The sequence below is a fragment of the Eschrichtius robustus genome, chromosome 11 (genome assembly GCF_028021215.1).
Source record: "Eschrichtius robustus isolate mEscRob2 chromosome 11, mEscRob2.pri, whole genome shotgun sequence".
In the NCBI taxonomy this organism is placed as follows: Eukaryota; Metazoa; Chordata; class Mammalia; order Artiodactyla; family Eschrichtiidae; genus Eschrichtius; species Eschrichtius robustus.
The window spans coordinates 65424397-65445369 of NC_090834.1; the positions used below are offsets into that span (position 1 = coordinate 65424397).

Genomic DNA, 20973 nt, shown 5'->3' on the forward strand with positions numbered 1-20973 from the left:
GTGCCTGCTTCACCTACACGCTACTCAGAGGACTGACCTTCCTACATACTTGCCCCGGGTGCTAGCTAATGATCATTCGCAATAGCTTATCAAAGGGGCGGTGAGAGGCACGCCCCTCTGCTGGTTTCCCTGGTAACTGATGAGCCAACCTGACGTCAATTCTCCCTATAACTGGTAACCACCCCCCCCCCCACCACCACTCTGGCCCCTGGAGCCAAGCCTGACGCCGTGCCCTGCTCTTGGCCACAAACGGTGGGGAGTCACTCCAGGACCTTGCTTCAGACATGTAAGCTCCCCCTATCCATTAGACCATTGATGCCTCTGTTGCTGACTCTGGGCTCTTTCTTCAGTCTTGAAGCTGGGCAGGGACAGGCCTTGTAGGCCTGCGGGGTGCAGCCCAACAGGGCAAGAGACACGGTCCTATTAAATATGCTCCTCCTTTTATGTCAATTGCAAGGAAAATGCAGTTATGCCATTTGCCAATTACCATGACTTAATTCATTTTACCAGTCCATGGGCTTCTTAGAGTTAAGGTCGTAGCGTGCTCTGTTTACTTGGCTCAGTACCTTAATAATGTTATGGCTCCTGCGGGCCCAAGTTAATGCTCCTTAATCCTTGCAATTTGCACTAGGAGCCAGTATTTTTCCATGAGCTTAGAGAACCTCATGTCTGCTGCAAGAACGAAAATCAAGAATGGCCCTAAAACATAGCCTCCAGTTGGAGAGCACCCACTGGCTTGTGGTCACTAATAGGAATTATTACAATGGCTTTAGCTCTAGACAGACATTGCTGTGAATTCAAGGTCACTTGGCAAGTTCATGGGAACCACAGAATGTGAGAGCCATTCCCAGGCCCTTTATGATAGATGAGGAAGACCATAGAGGGGCAGTGACTTACCCAAGGTCACAAAATATAAATGGTGGCAAAGCTGGTCCAAGAGCCCTTGGAACATGCCAGGTCTTTACTGGGGCCTCCATGTACAGTTGAGCAAGTTGTGCCCTCTGCAACATGGGGGCCATATGCAGAAGCCGTGGCCTTCTCTTCTTCTGGTGAAGGCTTTTGACCACCAAGTGACCAATGCCCAAGTGACCTGGGTTTTACCTTTGTGTAAGAGAAGTGGTTATAAGAGGACCTGGCTCACTCCTGTTTTATGGGATGCCTTCTCTGAACCCCACATTGGGTTACATATCCCTCACTTCTTGGTTTCAGTAGCACTTTGTGAATTGTAAATAGCATTACTAAAAGGACTAGTGGCTCCTTGAGGGCAGGGTCTAGTCTTATTTATTTGGTACCCCTGGTTTGGTCCTTAGCAAATATCAGGTGTTCCACAGAAGCTGCTTCTCTTGTTCTCAGTAATTCAGCTCAATAAGCACCATTTGGGGCCTAACGGTTGCTTGTTACCAGCCCATTTCATAAAGCTGTGGGAAGCCTCGCTATTCACTAACCATGGTGACCACTTCTTGGCAGTAAGAATAAGTCTAGATATGGAGTGGCTGAATCCTGAGACACCTCATGAAAATAACCAAAAAACAGTAACTTATGTTTATTGACTGCCAGTACCTTTCTAAGCACTCAGTACAACTCCAAGAGGTAAATAGTATTAATGTCCCAACGTTACTATGAGAAAACAAGATGCTGAGAGATTTATCTCATGTTGCACAACTGATGTGGGCTGCAAGACCTTGACTGTGTGTTTCTAGAACTTGTGTTTCTAACTACTGTGCTTTGGTGCCTACAGTGTAACTAGAGCAAGGTCTCTGCAAGATCGCATCTCCCAAACAACTTAGTTCAATCATTTAAACACCAAAGCATCTAATTGTAGCCTAACGTCTATTATGTGCTTCTTATCCAAGATAAGGGTCACCCTCTGGGCTATTGAGGTGTGTGGGGGGCTAAGTTCCCCTTCACTGGATAACTCCAGAGTTCTGTAATTTTTTAATGCAAAAATTTTATTATTGTTATTATTACCTTTTAAAATTGCAAAGTAATACATGTTCATTGTTTTAAGTTTAAAAAAATACAGAAAATAATGTATTCAGTGAAGCCCTCATGGTCACGTGGAAGGGATTGTTGATGTAGGAATTCTGACATAGATAGTTCTGGATGATCTTTAAGGTTTATTCTAATACAGTGTTTCCACATTGATTCAGTTTCCTGAAACACCTAACATCTCGTCATCAGAGCTGTCTGGTCTTGGCTGTTTCCTCTATCTAATTATATTACCACTTTCCCTACAAGGTACCATGTGATATCTTCAAGTTCTCCATAACCTGATTGTCTAACTAAATTTCCCAGTGTTGTCTTTTTTAGGCCCCCAAGACACAATTGTTTTAGGATCAGGAAAACATCTTGTGTTCTGAACTCATATATATAATGTTTACTTGCTCTTGTTTAGTCAGTGTTCTCTATAGACCATCGGCATCAGATAAATCTGAGATCTGAGTTGCTTGTTAAAAATGGAGATTAAGGGACTCTTACCCAAGACATATTAAATAAGAATGTCTTAAGACTGAAGTCAGAAATCAACATTTTTCCCTAACCAAAACATGTTTTGTTTTTTGTTTTGTGTTAAGAAATTGTCAAACGTATTCAAAAGTAGAGAGAATAATATAATAAGCCCCATGTACTCATTATTCAGTTTCAACAAGTATTAACCCATGGTCAATCTTGTTTCATCTATAATTTGAAGCAAATTCCAGGCATGATATCATTTGAATGTTTCCATATCTATACAACATAACCACAATACAATTATCATATCTAAAAGTAAATAATAATCTCTAACAGCATTACATTTCTGGTCCAGATTTTCCTTGTCTCATAAATTTTCTTAATTGTGTAGTGTTTTAGATGCCGAATCATGTCATTGGTTATACTTCTTCCTTTTCTATGATAAGTGGGATGTTGGGAGCCAATTCTGTAGCCACCTCTGGCAACTTTACAAAGCCTCATGTTTGCATTTTGGCTATTTACCTTCCCCCTGACTTCATCTTCATTTTAATTTTACTTTTCTTTGTCCCTGATTTCCTTGGAAAGCTTCTCCTACTGTGCTGCATTATATGTTAAAGCTGCCTCAAATCCTTTTGCAAAAAGATAAGTCATATGTTAGTGAACATATCAGTGATCTTGAGCCACTGGCCTTACTTCATTTTGCACCATTCTTTTAAACCAGTTCCTATCATCCCAGCTTCTGACAATGAGTTTCCTCTCCTTTTGTATGTCCCATCCACCTCACTGTCAATGCTCAGCACCACTTTTCCAGCTCTGATCTTTTTTGCTTCCCTCCTCAATTGTGATTCCAGGTTTACTTTGGCTGCCCTGGAAACACCTTGATTAATTCTGAGCATCCACACTGCTCCGCTCTTCCGTCACCGTGAGTTCCCTGTGGCCATGAAAGGACCTGACACAGACACCAAATCTTTAGGTTCCAACATAATCCCTTTGAAAATTCCAGTCTTCTGGGACATTACAGGCTTGGAAGAGCAGTTGAAGGGGGAGAGCTCAGGACAGGCAGGCTGGGGTGGGAATCAAAAATGTCTTCTATTTTCCTGTTTTGCCCTGAGCTATATTGTTGCTGTGAGAAGTAGAAGTGGGGCAGGACTGACATCCAGGGGACTAGGACAGTGGTTCCCAATTTTTGCTTCCTTATTTATCCAGGACAAAGTTCTCACAACTCTGAAGCAATTGACAAAATAAGGACAGTATAATGGTTTTATTCATAAAGCTCAATATAGTATTTTAAGGGAATGTCATTTGGTGTTAAAACAACCTTTCTTATATGAAATGAGCATAGTAGTAAAGAGTTATATGTTTTAAAGTCGGTATTAGCTAAGTAAAAAGTTGATAGCCTGTGTCAGTCTGTTGATATTTTGTTCATAAATCTAATAAAAGTCTGCACAAAGATGAGCAGACAAGAGTGGATGTCTTTTATGGGTTTGACTTGGAAGGAAAACTGTGCTGGGGAACTGAGATTATCATTATTATAATGACTATCATGATTTTTATTCCTTTTGTTCCTCACAAACAAGGAGCAGTATTAAATAAGGACTGTTTTCAGAAATGTTTGGGGATTACAGACCCAGGTTCACCTGAATGTGCTAAAGCACATATACTTCATGTACTACAGCAGCTTCAAAAATGTTTTTCATTTTTTTCTCAGTAATACTAGCTCATTGTAAAAAGTTAACACAGAAGTGAAAGTCCCTTCTATTTTCATCCCAGCAGAAATGGTTTGCTCTATCTCCACATGGTTTTTAATGTAAAAATAATTTTAGCATAAAACAGCAATATATAGAGTACAGTCTATAAAAATATTGAGTAACTATGCTGTACATCTGAAACTAATATATTTTAAATCAACTATATTTCAATTTTTTAAACGTATCTATATATATATTGATAATATCTATCAACTATAGACAATTTCTCTTGTTCCCTCATTTTGGAAGGCAAACTGTAACCTTTTCTTCAGCTTCTTTCCTCTTTCTACCTCTTAATTTTTGACATCATTTTTATTAATTTTATACTGTCAAAGTTGAAAACATTTCCACTCTGTTCTACAACTATACTTAAGTCCTCCATGCTTCATCTATTGCTTGATTCTAAGAGTTGAGAATCAATAAATGGTGTCTGTGTTATTATGAACATAAAATTTTATTTAGTGCAGAATCAAGAGGTATACTTTGTCGAGGTATATGTGAAAAATAATACTATGATTATTTTTCCTTTTCTTTAAAAAATTTCCTCCTGGAATTCCTAATTTCTCTCTTTTTTTTTTACGCTATTTTAAGACAATTGATGATGTTATTAAAAACTAAACCCTCCATCTTGTCATTTATATCTTTTCAAATCCTTTTTATCTGAGGAGGACTCCTTTCTAGAACGCAGTCTTCCTGTTCTAGGCTGCATGGCTCCTCTCCAGGCCTGCCGCTCAGCGCTCTTGCTGGGACTTCCTTCACTGGTCTTCTGAGAGGAGTGCAATTTTCCCTGTACACTATGTCTTCTATCTCATTTTATTTTATTTTATTTTTAATTTTTGAATTTTCTTTTATTTTTTATACAGCAGGTTCTTATTAGTCATCCATTTTATACACATCAGTGTATACATGTAAACCCCAATCTCCCAATTCATTACACCACCATCCCCACCCCACCGCTTTCCCCTCTTTGTGTCCATACGTTTGTTCTCTGCATCTGTATCTCTATTTTTGCCTTGCAAACCGGTTCATCTGTACCATTTTTCTAGATTCCACATATATGCATTAATATATGATATTTGTTTTTCTCTTTCTGACTTACTTCACTCTGTATGACAGTCTCTAGATCCATCCACGTCTCGACAAATGACCCAATTTCGTTCCTTTTGATGGCTGAGTAATATTCCATTGTATATATGTACCACAACTGCTTTATCCATTCATCTGTCGATGGGCATTTAGGTTGCTTCCATGACCTGGCTATTGTAAATAGTGCTGCAGTGAACATTGGGGTGCATGTGTCCTTTTGAATTATGGTTTTCTCTGGGTATATGCCCAGTAGTGGGATTGCTGGATCATATGGTAATTCTATTTTTAGTTTTTTAAGGAACCTCCATATTGTTCTCCATAGTGGCTGTATCAATTTACATTCCCAACAACAGTGCAAGAGGGTTTCCTTTTCTCCACACCCTCTCCAGCATTTTTTGTTTGTAGATTTTCTAATGATGCCCATTTTAACCAGTGTGAGGTGACACCTCATTGTAGTTTTGATTTGCATTTCTCTAATAATTAGTGATGTTGAGCAGCTTTTCATGTGCCTCTTGGCCTTCTGTATGTCTTCTTTGGAGAGATGTTTATTTAGGTCTTCTGCCCATTTTCTGATTGGGTTGTTTGTTTTTTTAATATTGAGCTGCATGAGCTGTTTATATATTTTGGAGTTTAATCCTTTGTTGCTTCGTTTGCAAATATTTTTTCCCATTCTGAGGGTTGTGTTTTCATCTTGTTTGTAGTTTCCTTTGCTGTGCAAAAGCTTTTAAGTTTCATTAGGTCCCATTTCTTTATTTCTGTTTTTATTTCCATTACTGTAGAAGGTGGATCAAAAAAGATCTTGCTGTGATTTATGTCAAAGAATGTTCTTCCTATGTTTTCCTCTAAGAGTTTTATAGTGTCTGGTCTTACATTTAGGTCTTTAATCCATTTTGAGTTTATTTTTGTGTATGGTGTTAGGGAGTGTTCTAATTTCATTCTTTTACATGTAGCTGTCCAGTTTTCCCAGCACCACTTATTGAAGAGACTGTCTTTTCTCCATTGTATGTCCTTGCCTCCTTTGTCATAGATTAGTTGACCATAGGTGCGTGGGTTTATATCTGGGCTTTCTATCCTGTTCCATTGACTTATATTTCTGTTTTTTTGCCAGTACCATATTGTCTTCATTAATGTAGCTTTGTAGTATAGTCTGAAGTCAGGGAGTCTGATTCCTCCAGCTCCATTTTTTTGCCTCAAGACTCCTTTGGCTATTCGGGGTCTTTTGTGTCTCCATACAAACTTTAAGATTTTTTGTTCTAGTTCTGTGAAAAATGCCATTGGTAGTTTGTTAGGGATTGCATTGAATCTGTAGATTGCTTTGGGTAGTATAGTCATTTTCACAATATTGATTCTTCCAATCCAAGATCATGGTATATCTCTCCATCTGTTTGTGTCATCTTTGATTTCTTTCATCAGTGTCTTATAGTTTCCTGACTACAGGTCTTTTACCTCCTTAGGTAGATTTATACCTAGATATTTTATTCTTTTTGTTGCAGTGGTGAATGGGATTGTTGCCTTAATTTCTCTTTCTGATCTTTCGTTGTTAGTGTGTAGGAATGCAAGAGATTTCTGTGCATTAATTTTGTATCCTGCAACTTTACCAAATTCATTGATTAGCTCCAGTAGTTTTCTGGTACCATATTTAGGATTCTCTATGTACAGTGTCATGTCATCTGCAGACAGTGACAGTTTTACTTCTTCTTTTCCAATTTGTATTCCTTTTATTTCTTTTTCTTCTCTGATTGCCATGGCTAGGACTTCCAAAGCTATGTTGAATAATAGTGGCGAGAGTGGACATCCTTGTCTTGTTCCTGATCTTAGAGGAAATGCTTTCAGTTTTTCACCATTGAGAATGATGTTTGCTGTGGGTTTGTCATATATGGCCTTTATTATGTTGAGGTAGGTTCCCTCTATGCCCACTTCCTGGAGAGTTTTTGTCATAAATGGGTGTTGAATTTTGTCAAAAGCTTTTTCTGCATCTATTGAGATGATCATATGGTTTTTATTCTTCAATTTGTTAATATGGTGTATCACATTGATTGATTTGCATATATTGGAGAATCCTTGGATCCCTGGGATAAACCCCACTTGATCATGGTGTATGATTCTTTTAATGTGTTGTTGGATTCTGTTTGCTAGTATTTTGTTGAGGATTTTTGCATCTATATTCATCAGTGGTATTGGTCTGTAATTTTCTTTTTTTGTAGTGTCTCTGTCTGGTTTGGGTATCAGGGTAATAGTGGCCTCGTAGGATGAGTTTGGGAGTGTTCCTTCCTCTGCAATTTTTTGGAAGAGTTTGAGAAGGATGAGTGCTAGCTCTTCTGTAAATGTTTGATAGGATTCACCTGTGAAGCCATCTGGTCCTGGACTTTTGTTTGTTGGAAGATTTTTTTCATCACAGTTTCAGTTTCATTACTTGTGATTGGTCTGTTCATATTTTCTATTTCTTCCTAGTTCGGTCTTGGAAGGTTATACCTGTCTAAGATTTTGTCCATTTCTTCCAGGTTGTCCATTTTATTGGCATAGAGTTGCTTGTAGTAGTCTCTTAGGATGCTTTGTATTTCTGCCATGTCCATTGTAACTTCTCCTCTTTCATTTCTAATTTTATTCATTTGAGTCCTCTCCCTCTTTTTCTTGATGAGTCTGGTTAAAGGTTTATCAATTTTATCTTCTCAAAGAACCAGCTTTTAGTTTTCTTGATCTTTGCTATTGTGTTCTTTGTTTCTATTTCATTTATTTCTGCTCTGATCTTTATGATTTCTTTCCTTCTACTAACTTTGGATTTTGTTTGTTCTTCTTTCTCTAGTTCCTTTCGGTGTAAGGCTTGATTGTTTATTTGAGATTTTTCTTGTTTCTTGAGGCAGGATTGTATTGCTATAAACTTCCATCTTATAACTGCTTTTGCTGCATCCCATAGATTTTGGCTCACTGTGTTTTCGTTGTCATTCGTCTCTAAGTATTTCTTGATTTCCTCTTTGATTTCTTCAGTGATCTCTTGGTTATTAAGTAACGTATTGTTTAGCCTCCATGTGTTTGTATTTTTTATGTTTTTTTCCCTATAATTGATTTCTAATCTCATAGTGTTGTGGTCGGAAAAGATGCTTGGTATGATTTCAGTTTTCTTAAATTTACCAAGGCTTGATTTGTGACCCAAGATGTGATCTGTCCTGGAGAATGTTCTGTGTGCAGTTGAGAAGAAAGTGTAATCTGCTGTTTTTGGATGGAATATCCTATAAATAACAATTAAATCTATCTGGTCTGTTGTGTCATTTAAAGCTTATGTCTCCTTATTAATTTTCTGCCTGGATGATCTGTCCATTGGTGTAAGTGAGATGTTAAAGTCCCCCACTATTATTGTGTTACTGTCGATTTCCTCTTTATAGCTGTTAGCAGTTGCCTTATGTATTGAGGTGCTCCTATGTTGGGTGCATATATTTATAATTGTTATATGTTCTTCTTGGATTGATCCCTTGATCATTATGTAGTGTCCTTCCTTGTCTCTTGTAACATTCTTTATTTTAAAGTCCATTTTATCTGCTATGAGTATTGCTACTCCAGCTTTATTTTGATTTCCATTTGCATGGAATCTTTTTCCATCCCCTCACTTTCAGTCTGTATTTGTCCCTAGGTCTGAAGTGGGTCTCTTGTAGACAGCATACCTATGGGTCTTGTTTTTGTATCCATTCAGCAAGCCTGTGTCTTTTGGTTGGGGCATTTAATCCATTCACGTTTAAGGTAATTATCGATATGTATATTCCTATGACCATTTTCTTAATTCTTATGGGTTTGTTTTTGTAGGTTCTTTTCTTCTCTTGTGTTTCCCACTTAGGGAAGTTCCTTTAGCATTTGTTGTAAAGCTGGTTTGATGGAGCTCAATTCTCTTAGCTTTTGCTTGTCTGTAAAGCTTTTGATTTCTCCATCGAATCTGAATGAGATCCTTGCCAGGTAGATTAATCTTGGTTGTAGGTTCTTCCCTTTCATCACTTTAAATATATCATGCCACTCCTTTCTGGCTTGTAGAGTTTCTGCTGTTAACCTTATGGGAGTTCCCTTGTATGTTACTTGTCGTTTTTCCCTTGTTGCTTTCAATAATTTTTCTTTGTCTTTAATTTTTGTCAAGTTGATTACGATGTGTCTTGGTGTGTTTCTCCTTGGGTTTATCCTGCCTGGGACTCTCTGCGCTTCCTGGACTTGGGTGGCTATTTCCTTTCCCATGTTAGGGACGTTTCTGACTATAATCTCTTCAGATATTTTCTCGGGTACTTTCTCTCTCTCTTCTCCTTCTGGGACCCCTATAATGCGAATGTTGTTGTGTTTAATGTTGTCCCAGAGGTCTCTTAGGCTGTCTTCATTTGTTTTCATTCTTTTTTCTTTATTCTGTTCCATGGCATTGAATTCCACCATTCTGTCTTCCAGGTCACATATCCATTTTTCTGCCTCAGTTATTCTGCTATTGTTTCCTTCTAGTGTATTTTTCATTTCAGTTATTGTATTGTTCATCTCTGTTTGTTTGTTCTTTAATTCTTCTAGTTCTTTGTTATACATTTCTTGCATCTTCTCGATCTTTTCCTCCATTCTTTTTCCGAGGTCCTGGATCATCTTCACTATCATTATTTTGAATTCTTTTTCTGGAAGGTTGCCGATCTCCGCTTCATTTAGTTTTTTTTCTGGGGTTTTATCTTGTTTCTTTATCTGGTACATAGTCCTCTGCCTTTTCATTTTGTCTGTCTTTCTGCGAATGTGGTTTTCATTCCACAGGCTGCAGAATTGTAGTTCTTCTTGCTTCTGCTGTCTACCCTGTGGTGGATGAGGCTATCTAAGAGGCTTTTGCAAGCTTCCTGATGGGAGTTACTGGTGTTGGGTAGAGCTGGGTGTTGCTGTGGTGGGCAGAGCTCAGTAAAACTTTAATCTGCTTGTCTGCTAATGGGTGAGGCTGGGTTCCCTCCCTCTTGGTTGTTTGGCCTAAGGTGACCCAAAACTGGAGCCTTCCTGAGCTCCTTGGCTCTTTGGTGGGGCTAATGGCAGACTCTGGGAGGGCTCACACCAAAGAGTACTTCCCAGAACTTCTGCTTCCAGTGTCCTTGTCCCCACGGTGAGCCACAGCCACCCCCCACCTCTGCAGGAGACCCTCCAACACTAGCAGGTAGGTCTGGTTCAGTCTCCTATGGGGTCACTGCTCCTTCCCCTGGGTCCCGATGCATACACTACTTTGTGTGTGCCCTCCAAGAGTGGAGTCTCTGTTTCCCCCAGCCCTGTTGAAGTCCTGCAATCAAATCCCACTAGCCTTCAAAGTCTGATTCTCTAGGAATTCCTCTTCCCGTTGCTGGACCCCCAGGTTGGGAAGCCTGACGTGGGGCTCAGAACCTTCGCTCCAGTGGGTGGCCTTCTGTGGTATAAGTGTTCTCCAGTTTGTGAGTCACCCATCCAGCAGTTATGGGATTTGATTTTAACGTGATTGTGCCCCTGCTACTGTCTCACTGTGGCTTCTTCTTTGTCTTTGGATGTGAGGTATCTTTTTTGGTGAGTTCCAGTGTCTTCCTGTCGATGACTGTTCAGCAGTTATTTGTGATTCCAGTGCTCTCGCAAGAGGGAGTGTTCTATCTCATTTTAATCTCATACTTTCATCCTCAAATAACTTCCTGTGATAGGTGCCTAGAAAGCAATCTTTCTGACTTCTTGTAAGTCTGAAAATGACTTTTTTGGCCCTCACACTTGATTGATAGTGTGTTTGGGTATTGAATTCTAACTTGATCATAATTTTTCCTCAGACATTTGCAGGTATTATTCCATTATCTATTTTTTAAGTCCAATGCCGATATGGTTCCAATGTCTTTGAGGTCTCTTAAGCTTTTGTGATTTTTCTCTGATTTTTATGTTTGGATATTTCACAATAATGGGCCTAAGGTAGGGTTATTTTATTATAGGTGCTCGGTGGACCCCTATCAATTTGTCCTTCAATTCTAGGGAATTTTTTTTTTTAATTAATTTTGTAAGTGAAATGGGGAGCATTTTCTTTTTTCTTTTTTTTTAAATTAAATAATTTATTTATTTTATTTATGGCTGTGTTGGGTCTTTGTTTCTGTGTGAGGGCTTTCTCTAGTTGTGGCAAGCGGGGGCCACTCTTCATCGCGGTGCACGGGCCTCTCACTATCGCGGCCTCTCTTGTTGCGGAGCACAGGCTCCAGATGCACAGGCTCAGTAATTGTGGCTCACGGGCCCAGTTGCTCCGCAGCATGTGGGATCTTCCCAGACCAGGGCTCGAACCCGTGTCCCCTGCATTGGCAGGCAGATTCTCAACCACTGCGCCACCAGGGAAGCCCCTAGGGAATTTTTTTTTAATTGATGATTTTTACCTTCACTTTCTGTGTCCTAACCTTCTGGAAAACTTAGATATTAGACTTCCTGGGTACATATTGTATATCTCATATTTGTTTTGCCTAAGTTTCCTGAATCTTTGGTTCATATTCAGGTACATGTTCCCTGACTTTACCTTCTTTTGAATTTTGTATTTGTTTTAGCAGTCATGCTATTTTGTCCCTACGAAGTTTGTCTTATTTTATTCTCCATTCCATTTACTAGTAGTCCACCCTTATTTTATGGAAATACATTGTGGAAATTTCCTGTGAATGAAATGTTTTAAAAGTTCCTCTTTCCTTCCTGAGTTCTCTCTGTTTCCTCTGGGGACATTCTTTTTTGCTTCTATATGTGAATGTTGCTGTAAGATTTCTCTATATGGCTGGTGATTCTTTGCAATTTATTCATATTTAATAATGAGGCAGTAGGAAAGCTGACCATAAGGCTATGTATCTATGAGGGAGTGTTTACTTAAAGGGGATTATAAGGGATTCCATTTTTTTTCAAGAATATGGAGGTTCTACTCTTGGGCACTAGTTCTAATACTAGTCGCCTTGGTTTCTCCCTAGCCAGACTAGACAGTATTTGGTGAAGATTTTCAGTCACTGCCCTCATTTTCAGCTCAACATCTTAGTCTTAGCTGCCACGACATTGGAAATATCTGTGTCCTGAGCCTGTATGAGTTTAGTGGGCCAGGTTGCCTGCCCCTCACGTGTATCTCCCTCTGCATTTTTTGGGGGGGGGGGCGGCCTGTGGCATCCTCTCCCACAGCTCCATCCACATACTGTCTTTCAGAAAAAAAAATTTAAAACCTTGTTTGCTGATCATCCCATGCTATTTTCTTTGTGATTGTTTACACTTTTTATTTATTTCATATTATTTAATGGGGGCAGGGTGTCAGAAAAGAGAGGATATATATGCATAAATATATATGCATATGCACCATTATGAATCACAGTCTCCCTTAAATATTTTATATACATATTTGCACCTATATTTCCTTATCAACATCGAGTTGAAGTATCTGTCATCTCTCCCTGCTAACAGAAGGCCATTTAATTTGTTTTTACTTCCTTCCTTTTTCCATCTCCCACGTTTTGTTGAAATTGTTGGAATTTATGTGTATAGTTACCATTCCTTTGCTCTTTTAAGTGTTTCTTTCCTTAACAGTTCCATTAAACGTCATAACCTCAAAACCAGCAATTATTCAGATTTAATACACTTTTTACTATGTTCTTTGCTTATCACTAATTCTTGTGATACATAGTATATAAGTATGTATCTTATCTAGAAAGCCCTTCCCTTCTTGGGTTCTCTATCCTGACATAAATTTTTATTTATTTGGAGAATTTCCATAGCTTGTATTGCTGGAAAGGGTAGGCGAATGGTATATTTTCTGAGTCACTGATGGCTGAAAATGCCTTTCCTTTCTTCTTGTGATAATGTGGCTGGCTGTGGAATTCTAGGGCTACAGTCTCCTTTTCTTAGTTAGACCAGATGAGATCTCAGGCGTGTCGGATTCTGGGTACTGCTGCAACCATGCTTCTCCCTCTTAGCCACTGTTTTAAACATCTCACTGAGTATAGGAATTACTTTGTCTCTCGCATTAATTTGTTAGGTCAAGTGCCGTTTATTCTGATGACTCAGCTTGATTGGTTAGCCTCTTTCAAGTTGCTGATTTGGCCCATTTGTCCTATGATTTTGTTGTTGTTGTCATCAGTTTCTATACTCCTCCTGTTGCTTCACAGTTCAGCGGGGCAACTACTGTTCCTCTGTCCATATGCAGTGTAGGTGCTCAAGCTTTGTGCTCCTTGGGCAGTAATAGTTGTCATTCCAGAACAAGTCTTCAGGCTTGCAGGGATCCCTTGGAATCATAGGTGTCCAGCTGGGTGTCTGCTGGGTCTAGGGGTGTCATGGTGTCTTGTGTATGGTGTCCAGGGATAGTGCTACAGTACATCCTGTCCTGTGGTGAGGGCTAGTAGCCAGCAGAAAAGGGTTCTGACGATCAGGCACCCCACTCCACATCTTCCCTGGAGGGATGTTCTCCATGGCAGCTCTGGGTACGGTTTCATGCACTGTCACCCGCAACCAGCAACACCTCTGGGGATCTGGATCACAACTGGGTTACCATTTGCCTCCTTTCATCCCCGAATCACCAGCTGGTTATTCTCTTGCCTCTTTGACAGAAGGACCAATTACACTTTTCTATTCTGCAGAAAAATATCTTTAGAATAATAACATTTTGATGTCGCTATGTGCTGTTTTTTTTCAATTTTTATTGTAAAATATACGTAAATGCCAAAGAATATACACACATATATATATATGTATAGAATACATGTAGTTTACAGATCAATAATAAAACAATTGGCCATGTACCTACCACCTAACTTAAGCAAGAACTCCTTTTCTAAATAAAGCTATTTTGTGATTCTAAGTGGATTCTTCCACTCCCTTTCCTGAGGCTGTGGGTCTGAGGTGAGTGGTATGTGTGGCCTTAGTGACTCTGAAGCCGCTTTCTAGTACTTCTTTCTGAAAAAAGAGAGAAAAGTACAAATAGAGTGTGTAGAGGGCACCCTGAGCTGTTTGCAAGCAGAAGTTCCGACGATTACACTTAGTGGTTGGTGTGGCTGTGTGGGTCACTGTTGGTTTCTCCTGGCAGGTGCTCCCTGGCCCCCTGCTCACCTACATGGCCCCTTTGTGTGAATGAGGAAAAGGCCCTCTTGCTATTTGCCAGACATTTTCTGTAGTAACTGTATGTACAAGCATTTATCATGACTATGAATGTGACTAGCAGCTCCTGGAGTTTACAGGCCACAGCCTTAACTCACAGTAAACACAGAAGTGGCCACAGGGCCCTCTGGTGGGCTGCATCAGATGTACACTGACTGCCTGCTCAGACCAGACCCCTGCTCTCCTGGATCCCCCATGACTGGACTTGGGAGCAAGGTGTTTTTTGGGTGTGTGAGCTGGGAGTCAGCTAACAAGCTGGAATCGTTCTTGAGCTGGGTCAGGGCCCTATGGTTACTAGCAGACGTGGGCCCAGGATTTACCTTATTTAGCATGTTGCCAACGCCAAGTAAACCCTGAGAGGCCATGTTGTACCAGGCTGATGAGTTCACAGCTCAGGTGGGATTCTAAATGCAGCGTGCCATAGTCCTGCACAATCCTGGGTAAAGTCTCTTGTTGATGTGATTGTTGATATCGCCTTTTTTCCCTCTTAAAAGTATCTTAGTCTTGGACAATAAATTATATGGTCATGTTTATTAGTCAACTTTTTGCCATGGTAACAACCACCTTTGAGACCTTGGTGACTTAAATAAAACATCAACTATTTACGTTTTGCTCATGGATCTGTGGATCAGTTTCTGCCCTGCCCCAGTCCGTGTGTCAGGTTTAAGTTTGCTCCTCATTCTGGACTTTGGGCCTATGCCACAAGTCTTCCTTTATGGCGCCCAGGCTGAAATATCAGCCCTATTTAAGACCTCTTCTTCTCACAGCAGAAGGTGGGAGCCCAAGAGTCCTCTGGTCCAAGTTGGCATGGGCCACATCTACTCATATTTCATTGACCGGAGCAAGTCACGTGGCCAAGACCAACATCAGGGGATTTGGATTTATGCTCCTTCCTTGGAGGGGGCACTATGGTGTGGAAGAGTGAATATTTGGTAAATAATAATATGGAATTATCACGACACACTCCTAAACCTTACTGCCTTCTGGTGTATGCCTCCTCCAGCCTATGCTATTCTCCTAGTGGTGTCTGTGTCAGGACGGTGCTGAAGTGATTAACAGGATGTAGGGAGGGGCTTTTGCCTCTGTTTGGATTACAGAACGTATTAAGGGGTTTCGCTGTGTTGTGGCGCTCTCGTTGGAGCAGGTGGGGGCCGATGTTTGCTGTGGCAGCCTGATTAACTGGGAGGGGCCTCCTCCTTCCCTGTGCCCCCAGTACTACAACCTGTCATGGAAGTTTTCACCAACAAATCTTCCATCCTGCTCTGTGAGCTCTCAGAGCCACGTGGAACCTGTGGCCAAACCGTGCTCTCCTCCACCTCAAGTTGGGGCTCCATGAGGTGTGATTTCTGGTGCCCTGTACTTTGCCCCCACTGACTCTGTTCCCTGTCCCCCATCCCTGCCCTTTTTGCTCTGCACCTGAGATTGTTAATTTTTATTTTTCCCTCAGTGTCCCTTCATTTGCCTGTGTTAAGTGTTCAGCCCTGATTGGCTTTTCCTTTAAAACAATCCCAGAAATTCCTCAGCATTACTCGTTCACCGATGGATAGAAGGTACCTGTCCTTGTTTTCCATAGTTATATAGTTTGCATATCCCATTTCAGTGACATTTAAGGAGAGAAGTGGGATAAGCAAAGATTTTGAGCTCAGTTACCCATGTTGAAGCTGGAACCCCCATGTTTCCAAACAGAAACATATATTGTTTCGCCACAAGGGCAGAGATTGATTGGGAGGCATAAAGGAGAGATACATTAGATCCATCACCAGCCCTGGCAGCTGGCTTTCTGTCAAGAGCAATTTTTCATGAAGAAATTGTTTTATCATTTCATAAGAATGATCAAGTACCTTCAGAGTCATGTTGAAAAGCACACGGACAGTAGGTGGTCAGCTTGACTCCGTAAGTAAGTGACTTGCAGGAGGGGTTCACGTGCATGCCTCAGCAGAGATGCAAACTGCCTCATGTCATGGATTGTTGGTGTGCCGTGCATCGTTGAAATTGTGACTATTAAGTAACTGAGTCCTAATTTTCTCCTTCACTGGAATATGAGTCTGTGAAGGTAGGAGTGTGTCTATCACGTTCTCCATTGTGTCTCCAAAGCCTGGCACAGTCCCTGGCATGTAATGGACAGCCAGAAAACTTTGGCTGAAGCAATACAAGTATTAATGATGGACAGTAAAGGCAGAACCTGGGGAGAATCCTTGGGGCTCCAGGTTGTAATGGAGCCCAGCGAGGGCAGGTAGGGGTGTCCTTTAAAGGGAGGAGTTTATAGCACCACAGTGCCAGGAATGAGTTCAGGTCGATGCCTCAGCTTCCCTGGCTCTACTGTAGGGTGGAGTGGAAACCTCAAGAGGGTTGGGCTTTGTTCTGAGAATTGGTTGCACAGCCACTGGACACTGCACTGCCATGGACCCTAGCTGAGGCCATGGGGCTGCGGTCCACGTAGCAGATGTTGTTACCCCCACCAAAACCCCACTCCATTAACACTTGAGCACGTGCCTGCTGACCTCCAAGGCCAGCCCTGCATTTATTTGAAATGTGGGAATTTTCTGGCCACAGAAACTTACTTTGCCACCCATGCTGCAGGTTAGAAATGCCCCTTGAGAGCTGCCCTCAAATCAATGACTGAAGGGCTTGATGTTATAAATAACCCAGTCCCCTGGTCTCTGGGGTGTGGAACCTCCCTAGCAGCTGAACCTCTGGTCTCCCACTGTGGTAACTGGCTTGATAAAGCCCCCCTTACTGGCTGCTTTCTTACTCCCCTGGATTACTTCCCTCCTCTCCTACCTGGGTCACTTCCCTACTTCCCTACATGTGTTTTTTTCACCTTCTAAATAAACCTCTTGCCCTTGAATACTTGTCTCAGTTCTGCTACTGGGGAAACCCAAACTATGACCATCATCCCCGGGTCCTGGGTACCTGACCACCAGGTGGTGGGTATTCTTGAGGCTTGGGAGGACTTGAGCTTCATTTTGCTTAGACCCTTAGAAGTTCCTATCAAAAAGAGGGGGAAAAAAGCACTCTAATTTCTCTTGTTTTAAAAAGATGTTACTTAAACAATCCCCAGATTTATATTGTACTGCTCTCTGAGATGACAGAGGAATTTTTAAGGACAGTTGAAGCTATCCTGCTCCCAGAATATCAATGATTTGTATTGCCGAGGGACAGGGTCTCAGTTGACTTGCAGGGCATTCCTGGTCCCCTGAATACACCCTGTCTCTTGCTATTGCAGGCTGTTTGTTTCTAAACATGCCTGCACGTTACATCCTCTGCGCTTGTATCTGAGTCCTCAGTGTCCCTGCCTCAGAGTCGGGTGACCCAGCAGCATGCCCAGCCTGGCCTTCTGCCATCACTCCTGACGGATGCATGGATGAGAGGGTCTTTCTGCCCGCACCGTGCAGTGGGTGGGCACGGGAGGAGCAATCCCACTGACCTTTGATCTTTGCTTCTTTGCAGATATCTCAGTGAGCCTGCTGACCCTTGTGGTCACTGCCTGTGGCCTCGCCCTCTTTGGCGTGTCTCTCTTCGTGTCTTGGAAACTCTGCTGGGTTCCGTGGCGAGAACGAGGCCTGTTCTCTGGTAGCAAAGACAACAATCAGGAACCTCTTAACTACATGGACACAGAGACCAACGAGCAGGAGAACAGTGAGGGCTTCCTAGACCCTCCCACCCCTTGTCCAGACTCCTCCATGAAGATCAGCCACACCTCCCCTGACATTCCCCTCTCGATCCAGACAGGGCACCAGGAGAACTGTGCCCATGGCGTCCGTGTGCAGCGCCAAGTCACAGAGCCAACCTCATCAGCTCGGTCAGTAATGCCCCCTCCCTTTCTGGATGCAAGGCAGGCACCACCCTGTTCCCTTCTCTTGGCAGCAGTAGCACTGACTAGCCAAGGAGCCTGTAACCTGTCACATGTCCATTAGGTATCAGAGACATGAATATGGAAAGCTTGATGCTTCCTATACTCCTGTTAGGTTCCTGAGCACTGCTTAGTCTGTACTTAGTTCATAATAACAATAGTTAACATTGCTAAGACGTACCGTGTCCAGGACTATCTAAGAGCTTCATGTGTATTATTTTATTATCGCTCACAACCTTTGTGTGAGATGGATCTTATTATCATTTTCATCTCACAGAAGAAGAAACTTAAGTCAAGGAGATTAAGAAACAAAGTCATATATTGGTAAGCACCCAGGTCAGGGTTTGAACCCCGGTTCAAACAACACCAGAGCCCAAGTTTTTACCCACTCTTCCGTGCTGCTCTCATAGTGCTATGGAGTTGATTCTCCGTGCCTCTGACCTAGCCTAGCTGTCACACACAGGCTCTCTGCAGAGTCCACCAGTGGCTGGAGGTCTTTGTCCATCTCCAGGCTTTGCAAGGTCTCCAGAGTACCCAGGCCCAGTGTCGCTCTCTTTACATGGGCTGCATGCTCTGTGCTCTTGCACAGTAGAGAAATAACATAGTGCAGTGATTAAAAAGCAAGGGCTCTGGGGTCCAATGAACTAGCCTTACCTACAAGTATGATATTGGACACGTTATTTAGCCTTCGTCTGTTTCTGTTTCGTCTTGTGAGAGGGGAACGGTGATAGGTGGTTTTGAGAATGAGATGATAACATGTGCGTCACATGTGCTTTGCACGGGCTGCATCTAGCACCTGCTCCACACCCTGAGCTGCCATTTTGCTTTTGGTGCTGCTATCATCATCATCATCATTGAGACCTGCCTCTCCCAAGACTCAGATGCATACAGGTGGCTTTGAGGCTAAGCAGCCAATTCTGAATCACTGTATATAAAAATTCACTCTCAATAAGAGACTTCAGGAAAAGAGACCCAGAAAGCAGCTTTCTTTAAAATGAAAATATTTGCTTGAGTGATAGCTGGAGGAATAGCATGTGCTGTTATTTGGAAAGTACAAGCACAGTTTGGGGTTATTTTTTTTTTTTAATCTTTTTTATTTGTTCTCTAGAAACAGAAATAAGATCTTACCCTTTTTTATGTTAATCAAGTTTATCCTAGAGACTCTGCTCATTCACATTAAGTAGGATGGAATATGACAGTTTATAATTTAATTTTTTTCAGAAAGCTATTTTAGCATCATTTCCAATTCTGAATTAGAGAGCTTTACCTAAAATATTCCTCTGTGAGGAAATGGATGGTTGTTTGCCATTTGATTTAGAAGAAATCCTCAGATTTTATCATTAGGATTTCTCTTCAGATTTAAGACTTAAATATAACTGGAGTTCTGTCTGATGCTGCCGTGAAGTTTGTGCGGTGGTGCAGACTCGTGATAAAATCCTTTCAGTGCTTCAGTAAGTAGGGCCTTCAGGTGGGGTCTCCATTGAAATTGTCTCCTATCTGGTTTGACTCTGCATGTTAATTTTTCTGATCTGGGTTCCATCAATACAGAGTGATGGTACTGTGTTTTTATTAGATTATAGGTCTGAGGACTCTGCCATAATTCTAATGAATTGATAGCAATCATATCACTATAATTATTACAATGTTTATCCTAGAAAAATGTATAAGTAACCTGCATATCAAAAAATAGATTTCATTTAAAACTAAAAACTGTAGATACCTTCACCACTGATTTGTAGACATTGGGTAGGAGGAAAAAGAAAACTAAAAAGAGAGAGGGAAGGAATTATCCCTGTAAAATGCATTTTACATTTAGACTTATTCTAGTTTTGGAGTCATGCAATTAAATTTTCTCTTCTGATGGCCAAAACCAAGTTTGGTAATATCTGACTACCATAAGAAAACTAAACTCTTTCCAGCTACATTTGACCTAATACTGATAATTTGCATCATTTCGCATTTCAAACATTCTTATCTAAATTACTGCTGACCTAGTTTTATGGGTTATGTCTAGAAATACATATCTTTGACTCATGGTCTTTCCATAATTAGAAGGGTGTGGTCTTCTAATTCTTTAGGGTTGTGTTATAAACACACACGCACACACAAAGCCTTTTTACTGACAGAGCGGGCAAAATGAATGAAATTTCCTTGATGCTCCAGAACATTTTTAACATTCTTTTTTAAGTAGCATTTTTCATACCATATTTGGGGAGAGGGAGGGTACTCTTTGCTGAGATGGCTCTAAACAGTCTGCTCTGCTAGTTATTATTTCTGTTCCCTTTTTTCTCATTATGATCTTTACTTTCTCACTGCTGTCACTTTCTTTCTTACTGCTTCCCTCCTGCAGCTGTTATCACTTGTCCCAAAGTTCCCTGGGCACCTGCTCAGCCCAGAGCATACAAAGCTTAGACTCCCAGTTAAGGCCTCCCCACTGTCATGGCGATTGGCACAGCTTCAGCCATGGCATTTGCGTAGGAAGTCCCACTGTCATCTGGCCTCTTCAGCTTGGATATGTGTGGCTCCCACCACCGCCTTTTGGAATGTCCTAAAGATGAGCTTTGCTCCATCTTCTAAGAATGTTTCTGGTCAGGATGACTTTCTTTTGTTCTTCCAAGATCAAGCATGTTTGCATTCTGTTTCTGGTTAGCTCAGTTACTATGAGAACCCTCCAAAATTCCTGTTAATTCCTTTCAATTTGGATGAAATCCCTTTTGTATAATGACCTAATATCCTGGGAATGTGGATCTT

General features: G+C 41.2%; 1 protein-coding gene across 4 annotated transcripts in view; it reads left to right on the plus strand.

The window, feature by feature from the left end:
- The window catches only part of SYT9 (synaptotagmin 9), a 192717-nt gene that overhangs the window by 40767 nt on the left and 130977 nt on the right, over positions 1 to 20973 (plus strand). For all 4 annotated transcript variants that reach the window (XR_011075468.1, XM_068556224.1, XM_068556223.1 and 1 more), the window contains exon 2: positions 17820 to 18171. Coding sequence is in view for 3 of the 4 variants with exons in the window: in XM_068556224.1 (XP_068412325.1) it covers positions 17820 to 18171 (352 nt within the window). In the remaining variant the exon portion in view is untranslated. The remainder of the gene's footprint in view (positions 1 to 17819; positions 18172 to 20973) is intronic.